The sequence below is a fragment of the Chiloscyllium punctatum genome, chromosome 18, assembly GCF_047496795.1.
Source record: "Chiloscyllium punctatum isolate Juve2018m chromosome 18, sChiPun1.3, whole genome shotgun sequence".
In the NCBI taxonomy this organism is placed as follows: domain Eukaryota; kingdom Metazoa; phylum Chordata; class Chondrichthyes; order Orectolobiformes; family Hemiscylliidae; genus Chiloscyllium; species Chiloscyllium punctatum.
This window is the reverse complement of record NC_092756.1, coordinates 89,950,757-89,974,050: the sequence shown is the minus strand read 5'-3', so window position 1 is coordinate 89,974,050 and position 23,294 is coordinate 89,950,757. Positions and strand designations below refer to the sequence as shown.

At 45.3% G+C, this 23,294-nt stretch overlaps 1 protein-coding gene across 1 annotated transcript in view; it reads right to left on the bottom strand.

Moving 5' to 3' along the window:
- Positions 1 to 1,507: 1,507 nt before the first annotated feature.
- The window catches only part of LOC140489068 (uncharacterized), a 40,725-nt gene continuing 18,938 nt past the window's right edge, over positions 1,508 to 23,294 (bottom strand). Inside the window, exons 3-10 of the mRNA XM_072588306.1 lie at positions 20,814 to 20,885; positions 18,820 to 18,891; positions 16,486 to 16,557; positions 14,536 to 14,607; positions 11,895 to 12,178; positions 10,935 to 11,129; positions 9,349 to 9,489; positions 1,508 to 1,969 (exon numbers count right to left, since the gene is read on the bottom strand). Coding sequence (XP_072444407.1) covers positions 1,816 to 1,969; positions 9,349 to 9,489; positions 10,935 to 11,129; positions 11,895 to 12,178; positions 14,536 to 14,607; positions 16,486 to 16,557; positions 18,820 to 18,891; positions 20,814 to 20,885 — 1,062 coding nt within the window. The 3' untranslated portion in view covers positions 1,508 to 1,815. The remainder of the gene's footprint in view (positions 1,970 to 9,348; positions 9,490 to 10,934; positions 11,130 to 11,894; positions 12,179 to 14,535; positions 14,608 to 16,485; positions 16,558 to 18,819; positions 18,892 to 20,813; positions 20,886 to 23,294) is intronic.

The window sequence follows — 23,294 nt, the reverse complement described above, 5'->3', positions numbered from 1 at the left end:
TCGCCACATTTTAACCAATTGGTGGCTCTGACAGTGCTCAGTGCTCGGAGGCTTTGAGCTCCATGGGGGGGGGGGGGGGGTTTTGAGCGACTGTGGAGATTTTGTGATGTGGTGAGTAGTATTCCTGCCTCTGAGCCAGGAGCTCTGTGTTCAATTCGCACTCCACGACATAGAGTTGTACAGCACAGTCCAACTTGTCCGTGCCGACCAGATTTTGCCAGCACTTGGCATTTCCTATTCAAGAACTTATCCAAATGTCTCTTAAATGCTGTAATTGTACCAGCCTCCACCACTTCCTCTGGCAGCTCGTTCCACACACCCTCTGTGTGAAAAAAATTGCCCCTTAGGGCCCTTTTAAACCTTTCCATCTCACCTTAAACCTATGCCCCTCTAGTTTTGGACTCCCCTACCCTGGGGAAACGATCTTGACTATTCACCCTATCGTTGTCCCTCATGGTTTTGTAGACCTCTATAAGGTCACTCCTCAGCCTCCGACGCTCCAGGGAATACAGCCTCAGTCTGTTCAGCCCCTCCCTACAGCTCAAACCCTCCAACCCTGGCAACATGCTTGTAAATCTTTTCTGCACCCTTTCAGGTTTCACAACATCTTTCCTATAGCAGGGTGACCAGAAATGCACACAGTTTTCCAAAAGTGGCTTGACAGGCATGGAAGGTTGAAATCACCTCGGAGACAGTGAGGTCGGCAGATGCTAGAGATCAGAGTTGAGAGTGTGTTGCTGGAAAAGAGCAGCAGGTCATGCAGCTGATGAAGGGTTCCGACCCGAACCATCGATTTTCCTGTTCATTGGGTGCTGCAAGACCTGCTGTACTTTCCCAGCCACACATTCTCAGCCATGGAAGGTTCCTAAAGCAGCCAAATAGGTTGGGTAAATCCTTCCGACACACCTTGAGAGTGGGTGGGAAGAGCAGTTGAGATTCCTGGTCAGTTGTGAGAAATAAGAGATTCCTTTAACCCTATCCTTAGCTCCAGGCTACCACATGCTGTTAAAAGTGTATGTTGTACAGCAACTCGGACTCAGGGCCTGGACGGGGGATTGACAAGGCTGGCGGGAGGGTACAGTAGATCGGCGCCAACAGTGTATGGGTCTGAACCCTGACCTCATTGGGGTGAATTCTGGACCTTGCCTCACCCACAGTACAGGGGTCGGACTGGGATCAGGCCTGCCGTTGGGTAGAGATTTGAAACAGGAAAGGAGATTTGAACCCTCCCACCTTGTAGACAAACAAATGAGAGAAGGTGAGGACTGCAGGTGCTGGAGAGTCAGATTCGAAGAGTGTGGCAGAAGGAAATGCGCAGCAGGTCGGGCAGCATCCGAGGAGCAGGAGAGTCAACGTTTCAGGCACACGTTCCCTGATGAAGGGCTTATGCCCGAAACATTTACTTACATGTCGATGCATATTTATTTTGTTATCGATGTTATTTTGTTTATGAATACAGCCACTTAGCATTTACACTTAAAGATGATAATGTTTTCCTGTTTTCCTTTTCTCCGTCGGGAGACTTCCTGAAGAACTTCAGTGAAGCTTCCACCACGTTGCCCGAGGGATGATCTAATTTGCTGAACCCAGAGTTGTCGACTCTGCTGCTCCTCAGATGCTGGCAGACCCGCTGAGCTTTTCCAGCGCCACCCTTTTCGACTGATCAGCAAACAGGTGATAACACTGAGGTTTGCCTCAGCCAACTGATTCGAGGACTGTTTCTGTATGTCTGTACGTTTCGAGAGAATCAAAGCAGAGTCTTCACAGGGAAGCAAACGGTTTTTAATTTTATAGTTAAATGCAGAAGGCCCCTCTTCAGGGCGTTATCATTTTGTGTTTGCAGTTCCCGCTGCACTCATTACAGGTAAACGGATAATGACACATGCGAATCCTCTCCACCAGAGGGAGCACTGCCTGATCCACCATACGCTGGAGCACTTCACCCTGCATTGATCTCTGATTAATGGAACTGCAATTAAAGAGATGGATTGTGTTAACAGAACTTTCCCAGACTTTAGGAAAGCTTCTACTGATCACTGGAGTAGGCATCACACATGCGGCAGTGCCCGCTGGTCAGAGTTATCCCCTTGTGCCCACTTGTGATCCTTTACAATTGTCGATGACATCAATAAACTGATGTTCTTCCAGGAAGGAAATCTGCCACCTTTACCTGGTCTGGCCTCCACGTGACTCCCAGCCCGTTGCAATGAGACAGGCTCCTCACTGAGCAATTAGGACGGACTACAGATGCTCGGCCTCTCACGCTGACTGTGGATTTTCCCCGGATGATCACAACCAGTACCTGGGCCAGCACAGTGGCTCAGTGGCTAGCACTGTTGCCTTTCAGTGCCAGGGACCTGGGTTCAATTCCAGCCTCGGGTGACTGTGTGGAGTTTACACATTGTCTGTGTGGGGTTCCTCCTATCATCTAAAGATATGCAGGTTGGGGTGAATTGGCCATTCTAAATTGCTCATAGTGTTCAGGGATGTGTAGGTTGGATGCATTAGTCAGGGTAATGGGTCTGCATAGGTTACTCTTTGGAGGATTGATGTTGACTTGTTGGGCCAAATGGCCTGTTTCCACACTGTAGGGATTCTATGTCTGTGTAGTACTTTGTGGGATTGGCCCCCTCCACCAGCCTGTGGTACTGGGTGATGGATGTTTGAGGTGGTTTACGGCCACTGATTCTTCATTCCCTTTGCTTTGCCTCCAACAAAGTATAAGTCTCTTCGGAAAGGGCACCATACCTGGATAACAAGATGGTTTATTGCATGATAGCAGTAAGTACAACTGCATTTGGTTGGGTGACACTGACTGGAGACCTTAGGGAGCTGATACAGACACATCTGCTCCTTCCAAAAGATTGAGTCAAACTCCTTGTCTTCACCCACAGACTGTATGAGAACTCAGGGGATGGGTGGAGCTAATGTAACATTAACCCCTTCAGAACCATTACCCTTCACAACAACATCCACATCTCATGAAGGAATAATACTAAGTCTCTCCCTTTGGTGTACAGAGACTGGAGCCCCTCTTTGAGAGATCGCCGTGTGTGAGCTATTGTTGAAAAAGATATTGCTGTGAAAACCCTATTTGGTTCACTAATGCCCTTTAGGGAAGGAAACTGTGGTCCTTGCCCAGTCTGGCCTGTATGTGACTGCAAACCCATTGCAAATGTGGCCCAGCGAGCCACTCGGTTTGAGGGCAATTAGGGCGGGGCATCAAATCCTGGCCTTGCTGGTGACACTCATCTCATGAAGAAATAAAATACTGACTAGAATCTCTTCGCTTGTTACTCAGAGGTGGTTTGCTTCTGAATTGGTGTCCCTCAAGCTGCTGCTGTGCTGGAATAAAAAGCTGCATTGTGGAGAGAGTTGTAGACAAAATCTACTCTTTACCTTCCCATCTGCTTTTGCTGAGTGCCAGCTGTGTCGAACACTCCCTGATGCCTGGCACATCCATTGGCATTCTGTGTGGCAGCAAAGCTGACGAAAATGGGAAGGCTCAGGCGTTTGCTAATCGTATTTCAGCCCCGGAGGTAGAAGGGTGACCTTATTGAAGTCTTATAAAATCATGAGGGACATGGAGAGGGTGAATGGAAGGTGCCTTTCCCTTGGGTGGAGAATTTCAAGACCGGGGAGGTGGGGCATATTTTTAAGGTGAAAGGAGAAAGATTTTAAAAAAGACATGAGGGGCAAATTTTTTTTTTAATGCAGTGTGTTTTGTGTGTGGAGTGAACTACCAGAGGAAGTAATGGATGTGAATACAGATACCATGTTTAAAAGACATTTGGATAAGTACATGATTAAGAAGGGTTTGGCGGGATATGGGCCAAAAACAGGCAGGTGGGACTGGTTTAGTTTGTGATTATGCTTGGCATGGACTGGTTCGACCAAAGGATCTGTTTCCGTGCTGGATGACTTTATAAGCTGTATGATCTTAGAGCTGGATAAAAGGCTGGCACAACATTGAGGGCCGAAGGGCCTGTGCTGTACTGTTCTATGTTCTATGTTTATACTGATCAATTTAATCTTTCCCATCATTTGAAACCAAACACAGTTAGCTCAGTCTGAACAGTGGATTAAAATAGAGCCATTATGGCTCAAATAAACCTCGCACAAAACTCCAGGAACTGAGAGAAGGAAAGAGAGAGAGCAAGAGAGAGAGAGAGAGCTGGGTGGAAGGGGGAGGATATGAGAAAAAGGAGAAGAAAGAAAAGTGTTTGCATCAATAAGAGTGGAGGGTGAGAGAGAGAAAAAGAGAGAAAGAGTGATTTTGAGGAGCAGGGAAGCAGAATGTACCAGGGAGGGTGAGAAAATGAGTCTGAGAGTGCAACGGACGAGTGAGGAAGCAAGAGACAAAATGAGACAGAGAAAGATAAAGACCAGAGTGTAGGAGGGAGAGTGGGAAAGTCAACAGATTGTGAAAGAATGAAAGAGAGAAAGGGAAAGAGGGACACAAAAAGGAATGAAAAGAGAGAGGTGGGGATTTCAGTTGCTGATGAGTTCTATATTCTGAAGAAGAATCATTTTTTTACTCGGTTCCTCTCTCCCCAATCACCGCCTGGCCTAGGGAACTTTTCCAGCACTGCCTGTTTTATTTCAGATTTCCAGCAGCTGCAGCATTTTGCTTTCATTCTACACTAGAAATGCAAGTTGTTGAATAAGTAATACACTCATCAGCCTTGATTGCTGCTTTATCTGGGTGCTAACCTGAGGATTGTAGCGCTTTTGTTAAATTGATGGAGAGAGCAAGGGATATGAGCATTAACCCACCAGCATGGCACCCAATGATTTGTAACCTTTTAAAGGGATTTTTAATGTCATTATGGAATTATAATAATCAATTTCATTTATGAGAGTATTAGATAGAATCTAGTCTGGTATCAATCCTATCCAGAATGGCAGGAGGATGTAAATTGTATAGTAAATTAGGGGAAGCAATGGCGTCGTGGTATTATTGCTAAACTATTACACCAGAAACTCAGCTTATATAAGCCATAAGTATTAAGATAGCCTGGAGCAGTGTTTTGTAGAGCAATAAGATGGTGTTATTTTCTGGGTCTATAGATTAGAAGGACAAAATGGCCTTTAGTAGTGATATGCTCTTCTTGTCAGATGTGGCAGTTTCGGGAGAGTTTACGGTTAGTGTGGATTATATTTGCAATAAATGTCATTGCTTGTGAATCCTGTCAGATTGAATGGATTGGTTTGAGCGACGGTAAGAGGCAATGAGGAATTTACAAGAACAAGGGGGTGTGATGGATGGCAGTTATAAGAAGGGAGAAAAGCCGCAGGTACAGTCACACAGATGGGTGAACTCCAGGAAGGGTAGGAGGGGTAGGCAGATAGTGCAGGAGTCTTCTGTGGCTATCCCCATTTCAAACAAGAATGCTGTTTTGGAAAATATAGGGGGTGATGGGCTTTCACGGGAATGTAGCACAAACAGCCAAGTTTCTGGTATCAAGACAGGATCTAATGTAATGAGGGGTACGTTCAGTTCCAAGCAATTGTTTGTGTTGGGGGACTGTCTAGTCAGAGGCACAGGCAGACATTTCTGTGGCCAGCAGCAAAAAATCAGAATGGTGTATTGCTTCCCTGGTGCCGGGATCAGGAATGTCTCAGAGAGGGTGCAGAATGTTCTCAAAGGGGGAGAAGGACCAGCAGGAGGTCATTGTACACATTGGAACCAATGACATAGGAAGGGAAAAGGATAAGATTCTGAAGGGAGAATATAGAGAGTTAGACAGGAATTTAAAAAGGAGGTCTTCGTGGGTACCAATATCTGGATTACTCCTGATGCTACAAGCCAGTGACAGTAGGAATATGAGGATAGACCAGATGAATGTGTGGCTGAGGAGCTGGAGTATAAGAGAAGGGTTCACATTTTTGGATCATTGGAATCTCTTCTGGGGTAGAAGTGACCTGTACAAGAAGGATGGATTGCACCTGAATCAGAAGGGGACTAATATACTGGCAGGGAAATTTGCTAGAGCTGCTCGGGAGGATTTAGACTAGGAAGGAGGTGGGGGTGAGACCCAGGGAGATACTGAGGAAAGAGGTCAGTCTGAGAGTGGTACAGTTGAGAAGAGGAGCCAGTCAAACAGTCAGGGCAGGCAGGGACAGAGCAGAGAACAAGGTAGGACTGATACATTAAACTGCATTTATTTCAATGCAAGAGGCTAAAAAGGAAATGCAGATGAACTCAGGGCATGGTTCGGAATATGGGACTGGGATAACGTAGAAATTACAGAAACATGGCTCAGGGATTGACAGGACTGGCAGCTAAATGTTCCAGGATGAAATGCTACAGGAGGGATAGAAAGGGAGGCAAGACAGGAGGGGGAGTGGGGTTTTTGATAAGGGATGGCATTACAGCTGTACTGAGGGAGGATATTCCCGGAAATACATCCAGGGAAGTTATTTAGGTGCAACTGAGAAATAAGAAAGGGATGATCACCTTAATTGGGATTGTATTATAGACCCCCTTATAGTCAGAGGGAAATTGAGAAACAAATTTGTACGGAGATTTCAGTTATCTGTAAGAATAATAGGGTGGTTATGGTAGGGGATTTTAACTTTCCGAACATAGACTGGGACTGCCAAAGAGTTAAGGGTTTAAATAGAGAGGACTTTTCTGATTCAGTATGTGGATGTACCTACTAGAGAAGGTGCAAAACTTGACCTACTCTTAGGAAATAAGGCAGGGCAGGTGACTGAGGTGTCAGTGGGGGAGCACTTTGGGGCCAGTGACCATAATTCTATTCATTTTAAAATAATGATGGAAAAGGATAGACCAGACCTAACAGTTGAGGTTCTAAATTGGAGGAAGGCTAATTTTGACGGTATTAGGCAAAAATGTTCAAAAGCTGATTGGGGGCAGATGTTCGCAGGTAAAGGGACGGCTTGAAAATGGGAAGCCTTCAGAGTCCAGATAACGAGAGTCCAGAGAAAGTATATTCCTGTTGGGGTGAAAGGGAAGGCTGGAAGGAATAGGGAATGCTGGATGACTAAAGAAATTGAGGGTTTGGTTAAGAAAAAGAAGGAAGTATTTGTCAGGTATAGATCGGATAGATCGAGTGAATCCTTAGAAGAGTATAAAGGCAGTAGGAGTATACTTAAGAGGGAAATCAGGAGGGCAAAAAGGGGACACGAAATAGTTATGGCAAATGGGGTAAAGGAGAATCCAAAGGGGTTTATTAATACATCAAGGACAAAAGGGTAATGAGGGAGCGAATAGGGCCCCTCAACGTTCAGCAAGGCAGCCTCTGTGTGGAGCTGCAGGGGATGGGGGAAATAAATGAGTATTTTGCTTCAATGCTTACTGTGGAGAAGGACATGGAAGATTTAGAATGTGGGGAAATAAATGGTGACATCTTGAAAAATGTCGATGTTACAGAGGAGGAAGTGCTGGATGCCTTGAAACGCATAAAGGTGGACAAATCCTGATCAGGTGTACCCGAGAACTCTGTGGGAAGCTAGGGAAGTGATTGCTGGGCCCCTTGCTGAGATATTTGTATCATTGATAGTCACAGGTGAGGTGCTGGAAGATTGGAGGTTGGCTAGGGTGGTGCCACTGTTTAAGAAGGGTGGTAAGGACAAGCCAGGGAACTATAGATCAGTGAGCCTGACGTTGGTGGTGGGCAAGTTGTTGGAGGGAATCCTGAGGGACAGGATTTACACATATTTGGAAAGGCAAGGACTGATTAGGGATAGCCAACGTGGCTTTGTGCGTGGGAAATCATGTCTCACAAACTTGATTGAGTAACAAAGAGGATTGATGAGGGCAGAGCAGTGGGCATGATCTATATGGACTTCAGTAAGGTGTTTGACAAGGATCCCCATGGCAGACTGATTAGCAAGATTAGATCTCATGGAATACAATGAGAACTAGCCATTTGGATACAGAACTGGTTCAAAGGTAGAAGACAGAGGGTGGTGGTGGAGGGTTGTTTTTCAGACTGGAGGCCTGTGACCAGTGGAGTGCCACAAGGATCGGTGCTGGGTCCTCTACTTTTTGTCATTTATATAAATGATTTGGATGTGAGCATAAGAGGTATAGTTAGTAAGTTTGCAGATGACACCAAAATTGGAGGTGTAGTGGACAGCGAAGAAGGTTACCTCAGATTACAATGAGATCTTGATCAGATGGGCCAATGGGCTGAGGAGTGGCAGATGGAGTTTAATTTAGATAAAGGTAAGGTGCAACATTTTGGGAAAACAAATCAGAGCAGGACTTATACACTTAATGGTAAGGTCCTAGGGAGTATTGCTGAACAAAGAGACCTTGGAGTGCAGGTTCATAGCTCCTTGAAAGTGGAGTCACAGGTAGATAGGATAGTGAAGAAGGTTTTTGGTATGCTTGTTCTTTATTGGTCAGAATTGGGAGGTCATGTTGCAGCTGTACAGGACATTGGTTAGGCCACTTTTGGAATATTGAGTGCAATTCTGGTCTCCCTGCTATAGGAAGGGTGTTGTGAAACTTGAAAGGGTTCAGAAATGATTTACAAGGATGTTGCCAGGGTTGGAGGATTTGAGCTACAGGGAGAGGCTGAACAGGCTGGGGCTGTTTTCCCTGGAGCATCGGAGGCTGAGGGATGACCTTATAGAAGTTTATAAAATCATGAGGGGCATGGATAGGATAAATAGACAAAGTCTTTTCACTGGGGTGGGGGAGTCCAGAACTAGAGGGCATAGGTTTCGGGTGACAGGGGAAAGATATAAAAGAGTTTTAAGGGGCAACGTTTTTGTGCAGAGGGTAGTGTGTGTATGGAATGAGCTGCCAAAGGAAGTGGTGGAGGCTGGTACAATTACAACATTGAAAAGGCATCTGGATGGGAATTTGAATAGGAAGGGTTTGGAGGGATATGGGCCAAGTGCTGGAAAATGGGACTAGATTAGGTTGGCATGGACTACTTGGACCAAAGGGTCTGATTCTGTGCTGTACATCTGCCTGACTCTAAGGTCCTGGGGACCTGGATTCAAATCCCACCACAGCAGATGTTGGAATTTGAATTCAATAAAAATAAACTGGAATTAAGGGTCTAATGATGACCATGAGACCATTATCAGGAAAAACCAATCTGGATCACTCGTATCCTTTAGGGAAGGAAACTGTCAACGTTTGACTCCAGACCAAAAGCAACATGGTTGACTCTTAACTGCCCTCTGGGTAATAAATGCTGGCCTAGCCAGAAATGCCCACATCCCTTGAGTGAATAATTTTTTAAAAAGTCAGAGATTTGAGGGAAGTGTTGTGTAATAAAGTGGTTAACAGAAGTAGAACATGGAGGAAGCTTCTAGAAAGATGATTCAGTGTATGTTTGTAAATTATTCTGGTTGACTGACCTCATATATCTTTCCTCAATGCGCTGTTGTTTCTTTCTCCTTTCTAGAAGTTTCTGGATGTTCTCAATCAGTGGCTTGATGTGGCCCAGGTTGTGGATGTTCTCTTGGATTTGGTCGAAAGCTGAGACCATCCTTTTTGAGCTAATGTCAGGAAGAGATGGGACAGGAAACATTTCTCAGCTTTGTTGATGAGTTACTTTATGAAAGGCAGTCTCTTTCTTCACTGGAGGACAAGGTCAGAAGTCACATGACACCAGGTTATAGTCCAACAGGTTTATTTGAAATCACAAGCTTTAGGGGCACTGCTCCTTCGTCACCTGACCTGTTGGTGGACGAAGGAGCAGCGCTCTGAAAGCTTGTGATTTCAAATAAACCTGTTGGACTATAACCTGGTGTCATGTGACTTCTGACCTTGTCCACCCCAACCCGGCACTTCCACATCATGGCTCCCCTCGAGGAAGCCCGGGAAGTTATTGCAGGATCTGTTGGATATTGGCACTGACAGGTGGCCATTCACCACAGACTATCCAACCACAAAGAGAGCTGGAACCACTGGTCCAATGTTCAGTGAACATCCCGCTGGGCCATGGGAGCGAAAATCCTGCATAGTTGTTAGCGGGCTCCCTGTTCCATGCCACCTGGGTTGCCATCTCGCACCACTCCAGCTGAGAGCCCCGGAGGGCACAGGTCAGGGGTCAAAGCTGGAAGCTTCACAACCTTTATCGGGTCAAGGTCAGGAGTTTAGGAACTGATGTTCGCTGCAAATGTCAGGGTAAGGCGAATGTGACGTGTCAAGTACAATCACATTAACTTTTACAGGGCTGTCCATTAGCTTGCAAGTTTCGAGTTTTCACAGCACAGAAACGAAAAGTAACTACCACATCAGTGACCTGCTTTTATATGATGCCTTTCTCAACTCGTAAAAAAGAGAAGGCATTTCCCACAAGCCAAATTTAACACAGCAGGTGACCAAGAGCTAGAGGTAATGCATTTTTTTGGGGTGGGGGGCAGGTAGGAAAGGATGTGGTGCAAAAGTGGGTAAATGGATTTGATGTCTAGATTAGCCACAATCTAACTGAATATACGGGCAGCAGGTTGAATGATCCCTTGCAGTTCCCAATGTCCATTTGAATGAGGGGACAATATGGTGTCCAATACATCCCAGTATACAGTACAACCACGATTATCCGAACGGATAGCTGATCGTTCGGATAACTGATCTGATCGTAAACAAGCAGTAATTTAAGAGTGCCGATTATCGACCATGCCTCGGTTTTCTGGCAATGACCGCTATAATGCCGTTAAACTGAATGCTGAGTTGTGAAATGCCGTTTTTACAGGAGCTTGAGATCTTGTTCGGATAATCTGAAATTCAGATAATTGATGTTCGGATAATCGAGGTTGTTCTGTATTGATAATGTTAATGTCTTTAAGTGCATTGTCCAAGGTGGCTGTGCACTTGGCTAGATTAGGGCAAATTATTGTCTGTAGCCCAGGGAGGCTGGGTTTGATGACTCTGGGTATAAACCAATAACAGAGCAGTTCCAGACAAGTGGAGGACAGAGAGAGGCAGAAAAAGAACTCACGTGTTCGCAATGCTGTCAATCTCGGTTCTCAGTTCTTGGATCATCTGTGTGGTGCGTTGATGTTCCCTCTGGGTACGCTCCCATTGCTGGTTAAAAGCTTCAAAGTTACCATCAAACTGGTTCAACATCTTCAGCTTGTCTCGCTGGTGAGCAGTTTTGCTTTGAAACTTGTCGACCACATTATCGAGACTTTCCCTGTGTATAAACACCAGCTCATAGATTATTACCATCAAGGATGGTTTAGCAGCTCCTTAGACAGCACCTTCCGAACCCATGACCACTTCCATCCTGAAGGACAAGGACATGGGAACACCAACACCTTCATGTTCCCCTCCAAGCCACTCACCATCCCGACTTGGAAATGTAGCACCATTCCTTCAATGCCACAGGATCAGAATCCTGGAATTCCCTCCCTAACGTCACTGTGTGTATCCTACACCAAGTGGACCACTGTGATTTCAGAAGGCAGCTCACCACCACCTTCTGAAGGGCAGTTAGGGTCGGGCTATACATGCTGGCTCAGCCAGAGATGTCCGTGAATGAACAAAACAGAACACAACAACAATAAAACCAAAGGGTGCTGGAAATCAGTCACAGGAACAGAAACTGCTGGAAAAACACAGTAGGTCTGGCAGTATCAGTGGAGAAAAACACACTCTCAGCACAGGCTTCCCTGATAATGACCAAACACGGGGCTTGCTCAGTCAACAACTCGACGTTCAGGAAAGTAGAGATGACACAAGTTTCTAAATGTGTCACAGGTCTGTTTACGAGAATTCTTACAACATCTTGGCAATGACAGAATGTCTGACCATCCTTAACATAGTTTGACTCCTAATTCTGTGGCATTTGTTTACTTTAGTTCAATTCCACAGCCAGGCTTTGTCAATCACGCATAACAAATGTCGATCATTTACCAGTTTCGCATAATCCAACACAGGAGTTAAATCAGAGACCTACCTCACACTCTCCAGCATAATTGGGGAGATGTTTGGCTCTTTATCTATGAGATTCGATGAGGTGCTGGGCAAGTTACTTTTTTCCTTGATTTCATTTAACTGCGATGTAAGCACGTGTCTCAAGTCGCTCATTGAGCGTGCAATCTTTTCCAGAATCTGTAACTGGGGGTTGCCCACACTGGATGCTCTCTTCTCTAAAGTGGCAGCCAACCCATCCTCCGATTCTTTCCTCACGTTGTCACGCCACTGAGTGTCATCCTTCATCATCTTCTGGCACAGGTTCTTCTGGAGTGGGAGAGTGGCTGTGTTACTGTCACCAATACTGCTAGCAATGCGCGGCCTGGAAGAACATTGAACACGCCTCGAGACAAAATGTGTGGTGATGGAAAAGCACAGCTGATCAGGCAGCATCTGAGGAGCAGGAGAATTGACCTTTCAAGCATAAGCCCTTCATCAGGGCTGTGAATGTGCCTCTCATGATGTTATACAAGATAGGAGCAGGAGCTGGCAGGTGGAACTAGATTGGGTTGGGATATCTGGTCAGCATGGACAGGTTGGACCGAAGGGTCTGTTTCCATGCTGTACATCTCTATGACTCTATCTGGCCCCCTTCAAGTTTGGTCCACTCTTCCGTTTGTTCATGGCTGACCTGATTGTTCCCTTAATTTCCCTTCCTTGTCTGCCCTACATTCCCAGCCCCCCCTGCACACCACCTCTCCACTCCCCGCAATAACCTTTGACCCCAGGTGGATCAGAAATCTGTCAAAACAAGCCTTGAATCTATTCAATGATTGAGCCTTTGCTGCTCTCTGGGGAAGAGAATTCCAAAATTGTGCAGCATCTTGACAGAAGGAGTTTCACCTCAACTCCATCTTAACTATGAGAGCCCCTAGTTTTGAACCCTCCAATCCCCAGGCCCCACCCCGGGATTGGAAAGTTATGATGAAGGGTATCTTCGCTGAGTTCGATTGGGCTGTGGTTCCAGACTCCAGGCTTTAGAAATCATACAATCCTGACAATGCAGAGAGAGGCCATTCAGCCCATTGATTCTGCACCAGCCTTCCAAATAGCATCCCACCCAGACCCAGCTCCCCCACCTCATTCCCGTAACTCTACATTTTCCATGGCTAATCCACATAGCCAGCACATCCCTAGGCACTACAGACAATTTGCCATGGTCAATCCACCTAACCTGCTCCTCCCTGGATACTGTAGACAATTTGCCATGGTCAATCCACCTAACCTACACATCCCTGGACACTGTAGACAATTCACCATGGCCAATCCACTGAACCTACAGATAGTTCGACAGTTGGATGGTCATCAGGGGAAACCCTGCTGATTCTTCCTTCTCGCACACAAACTCTTCACAACCATTTTCAGTGTTCCAATGGTCACACTGGGCAACACTGACTAGTTTGGGATGAACTATTGAGGCCTTAGAGAGGCTGGCCAAGTGATAAAGGGCCCGGTGCACCCATTAGAAGTAATGCTACTGTGTTAGCAATCCAGTCCTATGTACTGAGGGACATAGGTTCAGTTCCCACCACAACGTCAAGTGGCAATTAAATTCGGTGGATTTGTTCTAAAATCTGGAATTGAAAGTCAGGGTCAGTAATGGTGACCATAAAACTACCAGAGATCCGTCAGATTACTATCGACCTTTAGCAAAGGAAATCCTTGTTGGGTAAAGGCCACCAGGATGACTTCTGTTTGTGGTGTGGAAAACAGGGCACACATGTAGCCATAGGGTGAGGTACACAGGCCAGCATTCACAAACCTTCCTGTTTCACTCGAATTTTCATTCTCAGCCATGGCTCAGCAGGGCCTAGCCACTGAGGCTGTCGGTCAGATGTTCAGCCCCCACTGTAGAGACTTCAACACAAAACGTCAGCAACACCAGCAACGAGGGAGTGGTTCAGATGATACCTTAAACAAAGGCATAGCTTGTCTCCTTGTGTAGACACAGGAGTTTCTTTAATCCTTTTGACGGGATATGGATATCACCAGTATTTGTTGCAGCGCCAGGGACCCGGGTTCGATCCATGCCTCTGTATGGAGTTTGCACATTCTCCCCGTGTCTGCGTCCGTTTCCTCCCACAGTCCAAAGATGTGCAGGTAGCAGAGGTTGGCCATGCTAAATTGCTCACAGGGCTCAGGGATGTGTAGGTTAGGCGCGTTAGTCAGGGGTAAATGTCAGATGGTAGGGGAGGGGAATGGGTCTGGGTGGGATACTCTTTGGAGGGTCGGTGTGGACTTGTTGGGCCGAAGGGCCTGATTCCGCACCATAGGGATTCGATGATTCTATGCAAGGTCTCATGGTCTTGGAGCTGAGTGGATTGATAGGCCACTGCAGAGGGCAGTTATGGACCGTCCACACTGCTGTTGGTGTGGAGAGTCCTTAACAGACAATTAGTGAATGAGCTGCATTTGTCAAACAAAAGCTGATAGTTGCACGGTCACCATTACCGAGACTGGTTTTATAAATTTCAGACTGATAAGTTCCACCAGCTGCCATGGTGGGATTTAAACCCATGGCCCCAGAGATTTGGTCCATGGTTCTGGATTCCTGCTCCACTGACACTAGTTCACACTAAACTATCTCCAATCACTATCTGAAAATGATTGGAAAAGTGTCTTACCTCAACAGCCGATGATCTCTGCTGTAAGGCATTATTCTCCATTTCGAACGTGTGCTTCTGTTTCTTGCTTTTCTGGGGACGACATCAGGAATAGGTCAGGCAGCCACTTAACAAACCAGTCAGTATTCCAATAAAAACAAAATACCACAGATGCTGGAAATCTGAAATAAGAATCAGAAAATGCTGGAGAATCTCTGTTGGTCTGGAGGAGACAGAGACAGTTAACATTTCAAGTCTAATATGACTTTCCTGTGTAACTCAGAACATCCATAACACTGTTCTGAAGAAATGTTAACTCTGTTTCTCTCTCCACGGAGGCTACCAGACCTGCTGAGTTTCTCCAACACTTTCTGTTTTAATTTCAGTCATTATTCTAATCAGCTAAACTATGCAATCAACTAATTGGCTAGGCAAATTGTCTCTACCATCTTGTAACTTAAATGTACCTTTGAAAAAGACATTTGTTTGTAGCAGTGCACACATTGTGCCTGTTTTAGCTCAACAGATCAGGCTACAGCCAATCCCTGGTTCATTTCTCAGGCTTGACCAATCAGAGTCAAACTGCCTGGTTCACATTTAAACAAGGTTTGACAGTTAACTGTCATTAGTTTTCTCACCAATGTGTTCTTCACATAATGCCTCTCTCTCTCCTTGTACAATATAAATTGTTGTTCCCCTTTCCACTGATGTTGATGCAAATATCCTGATGAATGCAAGACCAAAGGCCTCAATAAAACCTTTTATTTTCAGCGGTATTCAAGTTCTGTACTACGAACTGACCATTAGAACTGATTGTTGACTAATCATAACCAGCAATCTCTATCAGTCGCTTAGTGGTAGAGAACACAAATATAGATGAAAAGAGCGGTGTTGTTGAGGATTTTCACCTTGCTGTCATCAGGACATATGCAAGAATGCCAAGTTTCAAATAATCACAACAATTTTTACTGGAGGAGACAAGGGTGCATGAACAAACTGGCCTGTTTTACACTAATTTACATGGTCAGTCATGGCTCAGTGGGTCATGTGACTGAAGCAGTTCCATGAAATAGAATCTTTACAGTGCGGAAGCAGGCTATTCGGCCCACTAAGTCCCCACCAACCCTCTGAAGAGCATCCCACCCAGACCCACCCTCTTACCCTATCCCTGCACTTCCCATGGTTAACCCACCCGACCTGCACATCCCTGGACACTATGGACAATTTCCCATGGCCAATCCGCCCTAACCTGCACATCTTTGGATTGTGGGTGGAAACCAGAGCACCCGGAGGAAATGTACGCAGACACGGAGAGAACGTGCAAACTCCACACGGACAGGGGATGGAATTGAACCTGGGTCCCTGGTGCTGTGAGGCAGTAGTGTTAACTACTGAGTTGGTCAGGAGGTTCAAGACTCAGTCCAGAGACATGAGCCCAAAGGCTTGGCTGATTGTCTAAGTGCCAGCACTGAGGGAGTGCTGCACTGTCTGAGGTGACCTCGTTTAGAGGAGACCTCAAACAAAGGCATGGCTTGGCCCCTTATGTGGGCGTTGGAGTTTCTTTTACCCTTCAATGGTATGTGGGCATCACCAACATTTGTTGTCCATCTCTAACAGCCCTTGAGCTGAAAGTGGCTTGCTAGGGCACTTCAGAAGGTCGTTAAGGGTCATCCACATTGATATGGGTCTGGAGTCACATGTGGGGCAAGGAGAGTCAGATTTCCCACCCTAACAGGCCATTAGTAAATGAGATAGGGGTTTACAATAAAGAAATGAGTTTGATTCTCACCATTGCTGAGTCTAGCTTTATAGATTTCAGATTTATTCACTGAATTTAAATTTCACCAACTGCCATTTGAACCCATGGTCCCAGAGCAATACTCTACATCTCTGGAGTCCTGCTCCACTGACATTAATTAACACTAAACCATTTCCGATCATTATCTGTAAAAGATTGGAAAAACGTCTTACCTCAACAGCCGATGATCTCTGCTGGAAGGCATTATTCTCCATTTGGAATGTGTGCTTCTGTTTATTGCTTTTCTGATGATAACATCAGGAATAGGTTAGGTAGTCATTCAAACAGTTAACAAACCATTCAGTATTCTAATGAAAACAAAATACTGCGGATGCTGGAAATTTGAAATAAAAACAGAAAATGCTGGAGAAACTCAGTTGGTCTGGCAGTTTTTGTGGAAAGAAAACACATAATTAACATTTCAAGTCTGATATGACTCTCCTTTGGAACTCAAAAACTCACGATACAGTTCTGAAGAAGAGGTATACTGCATTTGAAACATTAACTCTGCTTCTCTCTTCACGGAAGCTGCCAGACCTGCTGAGTTTCTCCAGCATTTTCTGTTTCCATTTCAGTTGTTATTCTAACCAGCTAAACCATGCAATCAATTAATTAGTGAGGCAAATTTGTCCATACCATCCTGCAAGTTAAATGAATCAAAAATAGAGTTAGATTTAGATTAGATTACAGTGTGGAAACAGGCCCTTCGGCCCAACAAGTCCACACCGACCCGCCGAAGCGCAACCCACCCAGACCCATTCCCTCACATTTACCCCTTCACCTTACACTACAGGCAACTTACCACGGCCAATTCACCTAACCTGCACATTTTTGGATTGTGGGAGGAAACCAGAGCACCCGGAGGAAACCCACGCAGACACAGGGAAAATGTGCAAACTCCACACAGAGAGTTGCCTGAGGCAGGAATTGAACCTGAGTCTCAGGTCCTGTGAGGCTACAGTGCTAACCACTGTGCCACCATGCTGCCGGTAAAAAAGGACATTGTTAGAAAAGGACATTATTTTGTAGCTATATGCACATTGTGCCTGTTTCAACTCAACAGGTCAGGTTGTAGCCATTGTTTGGTTCATTCCTCAGGACAGTGGCTTGACCAATCAGAATCAACCTACTGGTTCAAATGTAAACATGCTTGGCAGTTAACTGTCAGTCACCTAACCCAGTGTATTTTTCATGGCAATTCTTCTACCAATCAGGTTCCACTTGTCAACCAATCAACACTCTCTTCTCAATTACGATAAAATGTTGTTCCTCTTTGCCATTGGTAAACCTGTGAATGTGCTGGTGAATGCAAAAACACAAACCTAGATGAAACTTTTTTTTCCAGCTGTTTTTATGTTCTGTGCTATACTCGACCATTAGAATTGAGTCGTTGGCCAATCATAACCAGCAATCTCTATGATTCGCTCCATGGTAGTGAACAGGAATATGGTTGAAAAGAGAGATATCGGTGAAGCTTTTCATCTTGCAGTCATCAGGACACATGCAAGAATGCCAAATTTCAAACAGTCACAACAATTTAGACTGGAGGAGAAAAGGGTGCATTGGCAAATCGTCCTGTTTGACTTGCTTTTTCACTCTCAGTCATAGATGAGTGAGTTGTTGGTTGTTGGTCAGACATTCAAGTCCCAAACCAGAGATATAGAATCCCTACAGTATGGAAACAGGCCCTTTGGCCAAGCAAGTCCACAGCAACCCTCCAAACAGTAACCCACCCAGCCCCATTATTCTCCTATATTTACCCCTAACCCACACATCCCTGAACACTATGGGCAATTTAGCATGGCTAATTCATTTAACCTACACATCTTTGGACTGTGAAAGGAAACCCACACAGACACAGGGAGAACATGCAAACACCACACAGACAGTCACCCAAGGGTGGAATCGAACCTGGGTCCCTGGTACTGTGAGGCAGCAGTGCTAACCACTGAGCCACCATGCCACACTGAGCCTAGTGTAACTCTCCCAAAGCCAGCAGTGAAGGAGTGCTGCACAGTCAGGGTGCCATCTTGAAGATAAGACCTTTAATAAAGGTGTTGCTTGCCTCCTTGTGTGGGCACGGGAGATTGTTTTATCCTTTGATGTGATGAGGGCATCACCAGTGCTTGTTGCCCATTTCGAATTGACTTTGAACTGTCAGTGATTTGTTGGTCCACTCCAGAAGGTAATTCAGAGTTAACCATATTGCTGTACCCCTGAAGACATGTGCAGGCCAGGCCAAGTTAAGGAAGACAGATTTTAGGTCCTAACAGGGTATTGGCGAATTGGATGCATTTTTACAACCACATTTAAAAAAATAATAGTTTCAGGTCATTCGCACTGAGAATAGCTTTATATATTCCAGACATATTTGTTTCATTTAAATTCCACCAGTATCCATGGTGGAATTTGAACCCATGGCCTAAGAAGAATAGTCCAGGCCGCAATGTTCCTACTTCACTGACACAACCTCTACACCATCCACAGAAGACAGGAAAATGGCTTACCTCAAACGCTAATGATCTCTGCTGTAAGGCACTATTCTCCATTTCAAACGTCTGCTTCTGTTTCTTGTTTTTCTGTTGACAACATAAGGAATATGAGCCACTCAAATATTTAATAATAAAAAAAACTGTCTGTATGGAGTTTGCACGTGCTCTGGTTTCCTCCCACTGTCCAAAGATGTGCTGGGTAGGTTAGCTGGCCATGCTAAGTTGCCCCATAGTGTCTACCAATATGCAGGGAAGGTTAGTCATGGGAAAGAAAGGGGGGTGGGTTTGAGTGGGATGCTGTTTAGAGGGGTCTGTGTGGACTTGATGGGCCAAATGACCTGCTTCCACATTGCAGGGAGTCTATAATATTTGATTAAACAAATTACAAAACAGTTTACAAAAAAACAGTTAACATTTACAGCTGTATACAACAGTAATTTTACAAGGGAGAGGAGCAGCAAAGCTCGGCCCCAAACCCTACCGTTCAACCAGTTTACAGAGAGGAGGACAAACCCCAAATCCCAGTTCCACATATAAAAGACAGCGACAATGACATTTATACATAAAAAGCTAATCCAGTTACATAAACAGTGCATACAATACAGACCCAGCAAGCCCCTGTCCCTCCCACCTTCCGGCCACTCTAAGGCAGCCCGCCCCTATGTACCTTTCGGCTCTTGGTCCACCCCATGCCCCTTCCAGTTCTCGGTCCGCCCTGACACACCTTTCAACCACCTCTAGGGCAGCCCGCCCCAATACCCGCCCGGGGTGACAGTGGTCAGTACTTGCAGGGAGTCTAGGTTGTTGAAGCTTGTCATCAGGTCGTATGCAAGAATCCAAATCTCAAACAGTCACAACAATTTATTCTGGAGGGGAAAAGAGTGCTTGGCCAATGGCCTGTTTCACACTCATTTACACTGTCAGCCATGGCTTAATGGGTCTTACTGCTCAGGCTGATGTTCAAATCCCACTCCGGAGTTATCAGCACAAGCCCTAATCTGGCACTCCCAAGGCCAGCAGTGAGCAGGGTTCTGCACTGTCAGAGGTGCCATCATTCTGATAAGACCTTAACCAATGGCTTTGCTTGCCACTATGTGTAGGCACTGCTGTTTTTTAATCCTTTAGTGGGATGTGGACATCACTTGCATCAATGGCCCTTGAGCTGAAAGTTGCTTGTTAAGGCCCTTGAGAGGGTAGTTAAGAGTCTCCACATTGATGTGGGTCTGGAATTACATGTGGGGTAAGGACAGTCAGGTTTCCCCACCCTAACAGGCCATTAGTGAATGAGATAGGGGTTTACAACAAAAATGATAGCTTCATGGTTACCATCACTGAGTCCAGCTTTATAGTTTTCAGATTTAATCATTGAATTTAAATTGCACCAGCTGCCATTTTAACCCATGTCCCTAGTGCAGTACTCCCGTCCTCTGGATACTTACTCCATTGACATTAATTACCATTAAATATAAAGTTATAGAGACATACAGCACAGAAACAGACCCTTGGGTCCAACTCATCCATTCTAATCAAGTCCCACTTGCCAGCACTTGGCCCATATCCCTATAAACCCTTCCTATTCATGTACCCATCCAGATGCCTCTTAAATATTAAAAATCACACAACACCACGTTATATTCCAACAGGTTTATTTGGAAGCACTAGGTTTTGGAGCGTTGCTCCTTCATCAGGACTCTGAAAGCTACAGCTTCCAAGTAAACCTGTTGGACTATGACCTGGTGTTGTGTGATTTTTGACTTTGTACACCCCAGTCCAACACCAGCATCTCCAAATTATGACTTTTAAATGTTGCAGCCTCTATCACTTCCTCTGGCAGCTCATTCCGCACACGCACCACCCTCTGCATGAAAAGGTTGTCCCTTAAGTTCCTTTTAAGATTTTCCCTTCTCACCCTAAACCTATGCCCTCTAGTTTTGGACTCCCCCACCGCAGAGAAAAGGCCGTGGCTATTCTCCAAACATTAGCTATAAAAGGTTGGAAAAGTGTCTTACCTCAACAGCCGATGATCTCTGCTGTAAGGCATTATTCTCCATTTCGAACGTGTGCTTCTGTTTTCTGCTTTTCTGGGGACGACATCAGGAATAGGTCAGGCAGCCATTGAACAAACCAGTCAGTATTCCAAGAAAAAAAAAATACCACAGATGCTGGAAATCTGAAATGAAAACAGAAAATGCTGAAGAAGATCCGCAGGTCTGGCTGGATCTGTGGAGAATGAAAGAGTTAACATTTCTAGACTAATAGGACTGTTCCTTGGAACTCAAACACTCACGTCACAATTCCAAAGAAGAGACACAGTGCACTCGAAACATTAATTGTGTTTCTCTCTCCATGGAGGGTGCCAGACCTGCTGAGTTTCTCCAGCATTTTCCATTTTTAATCCAGTCATTATTCTAACCAGCGAAATTGTAAAACCAATTAATCAGTGAGGCAAAATAAATGATGCAACAATAGAGCTGGAAAAGGATTCATTATGTCAGAGCTGTACACACATTGTGTTGGGTTGAAACAATAGGCTCCAAACATTCTCTGGTTCATTTCCCAGAACTGTGGCTTGACCAATCAGAATCAACCTGCCGGTTCAAGTTTAAACCGTGGCAATTAACTGTCAATCTTCACCTAACTGGTGTATTTTTTATCGCAATGTTTCTGCCAGTCAGAATCCACTTGGCAACCAACCAGCACTCTTGTCTCATACAGTTACAATGTCCGTCCCCTTTCCATTGGTTGTGATGTGAATGCTCCAGATACGTCAAAGACCGAAAGCCTCGATAAAGCCTGATTTTCTTTCAGCAGTACTCACTTTCTGTGGTAGCTACAATAATAGGGTGGCACATTGGTTAGCACTGCTGCCTCACAGTGCCAGAGACCCAGGTTCAATTCCTGCCTTGGGCAACTGTCTGTGTGGAGTTTGCACATTGTCTGTGTGGGTTTACTCCCACAGTCCAAAGATGTGCAGGTTAGGTGAATAGGCTGTGCTAAATTGCCCATAGCAGTAGGTGAAGGGGTAAATATAGGGGAATGGGTCTAGGTGGGTTGTTCTTCAGAGGGTCGGTGTGGACTTGTTGGGCTGAAGGGCCTGTTTCCACACTTTAAGCAATCTAATCAAACTGCACAGAGGCCGGTATCCCGTCACCAAGTCACCCTTTATTTCCATCGGGAGAGTTCTTGACACTGATTCAGCTCCTTCAGAGTGAACAGAACCTCTGACATTCCTGTTTACATCTGTCAGTCAGGGCTCTCTGATTGGACCAGATTAACAGCCCCAATCAGGGAACTCATTTTCTATGAGCTCCACCTGGCTGACCTCGTTACAATCACTACAGCAGCAACTGACCATTTGAATACAATCCTTGTCTAATCATTGCCAGCAATCACTATCAGTCACTGTGTAGTACAGGACAGGAATATTGCTGAGAAAAAAGGCACATTTTAGAGTCATAGAGATGTACAGCATGGAAACAGACCCTTCAGTCCAACCCGTCCATGCCGACCAGATATCCCAACCCAATCTAGTCCCACCTGCCAGCACCTGGCCCATTTCCCTCCAAACCCTTCCTATTCATATACCCATCCAAATGCCTCTTGAAGGTTGCAATTGTACCAGCCTCCACCACTTCCTCTGGCAGCTCATTCTATACATGTACCACCCTCTGTGTGAAAAAGTTGCCCCTTAGGTCTCTTTTATATCTTTCCCCTCTCACCCTAAACCCTATGCCCTCTAGTTCTGGACTCCACAACCCCAGGGAAAAGACTTTGCCTATTTACCCTACCCATGCCCCTCATAATTTTGTAAACCTCTATAAGGTCACCCCTCAGCCTCCACTGCTCCAGGGAAAATAGCCCCAGCCTGTTCAGCTTCTCCCTATAGCTCAAATCCTCCAACCCTGGCAACATCCTTATAGTTGTCAGGACATATGCAAGAATGCTAAATTTCAAACAATCTCAACAATTTATACTGGAGGAGTAAAGGTGGTCGATGCTTGGCAAGTTGGTTCTGATTGTGTGAGGCATTGACCGGGAGCCATATAAATAAAGGCTGTTAGTGTTAGTTGTCAGTTATTCCAGATGATGGGGTTCCTTGATTCCTGTAACATAGCTATCAAGAGATAGTGGTGCCAAAGTAATGCTAATGGGTGAGTAAGCCAGACCGTCAGGCTAATGACTGGGGACAACAAGTTCAACTCTGGTATCTGGGGGAGTTTACAATGAATTAATTAATCTAGAACTGAAAGGTTGTCTCAGTAAGTTCTATGAACCTACCATTGATATTTTTGTTTTTCTAAAAAAAACTATCTGATGCCCTTTAGGGAGAGAAATCAGCTGCCCTTACCCAGTCTGGCCTACATGTGACTCCAGACTCCCCCCCCCTCCCCCAGGAAGGCTGTTGACTCTTCACAGCCCTCAGAAATGGCCCACCTATTGACCATTCTATTCAAGAGGAATTAAGAAACAAAATGCCCACATCTCTTAAA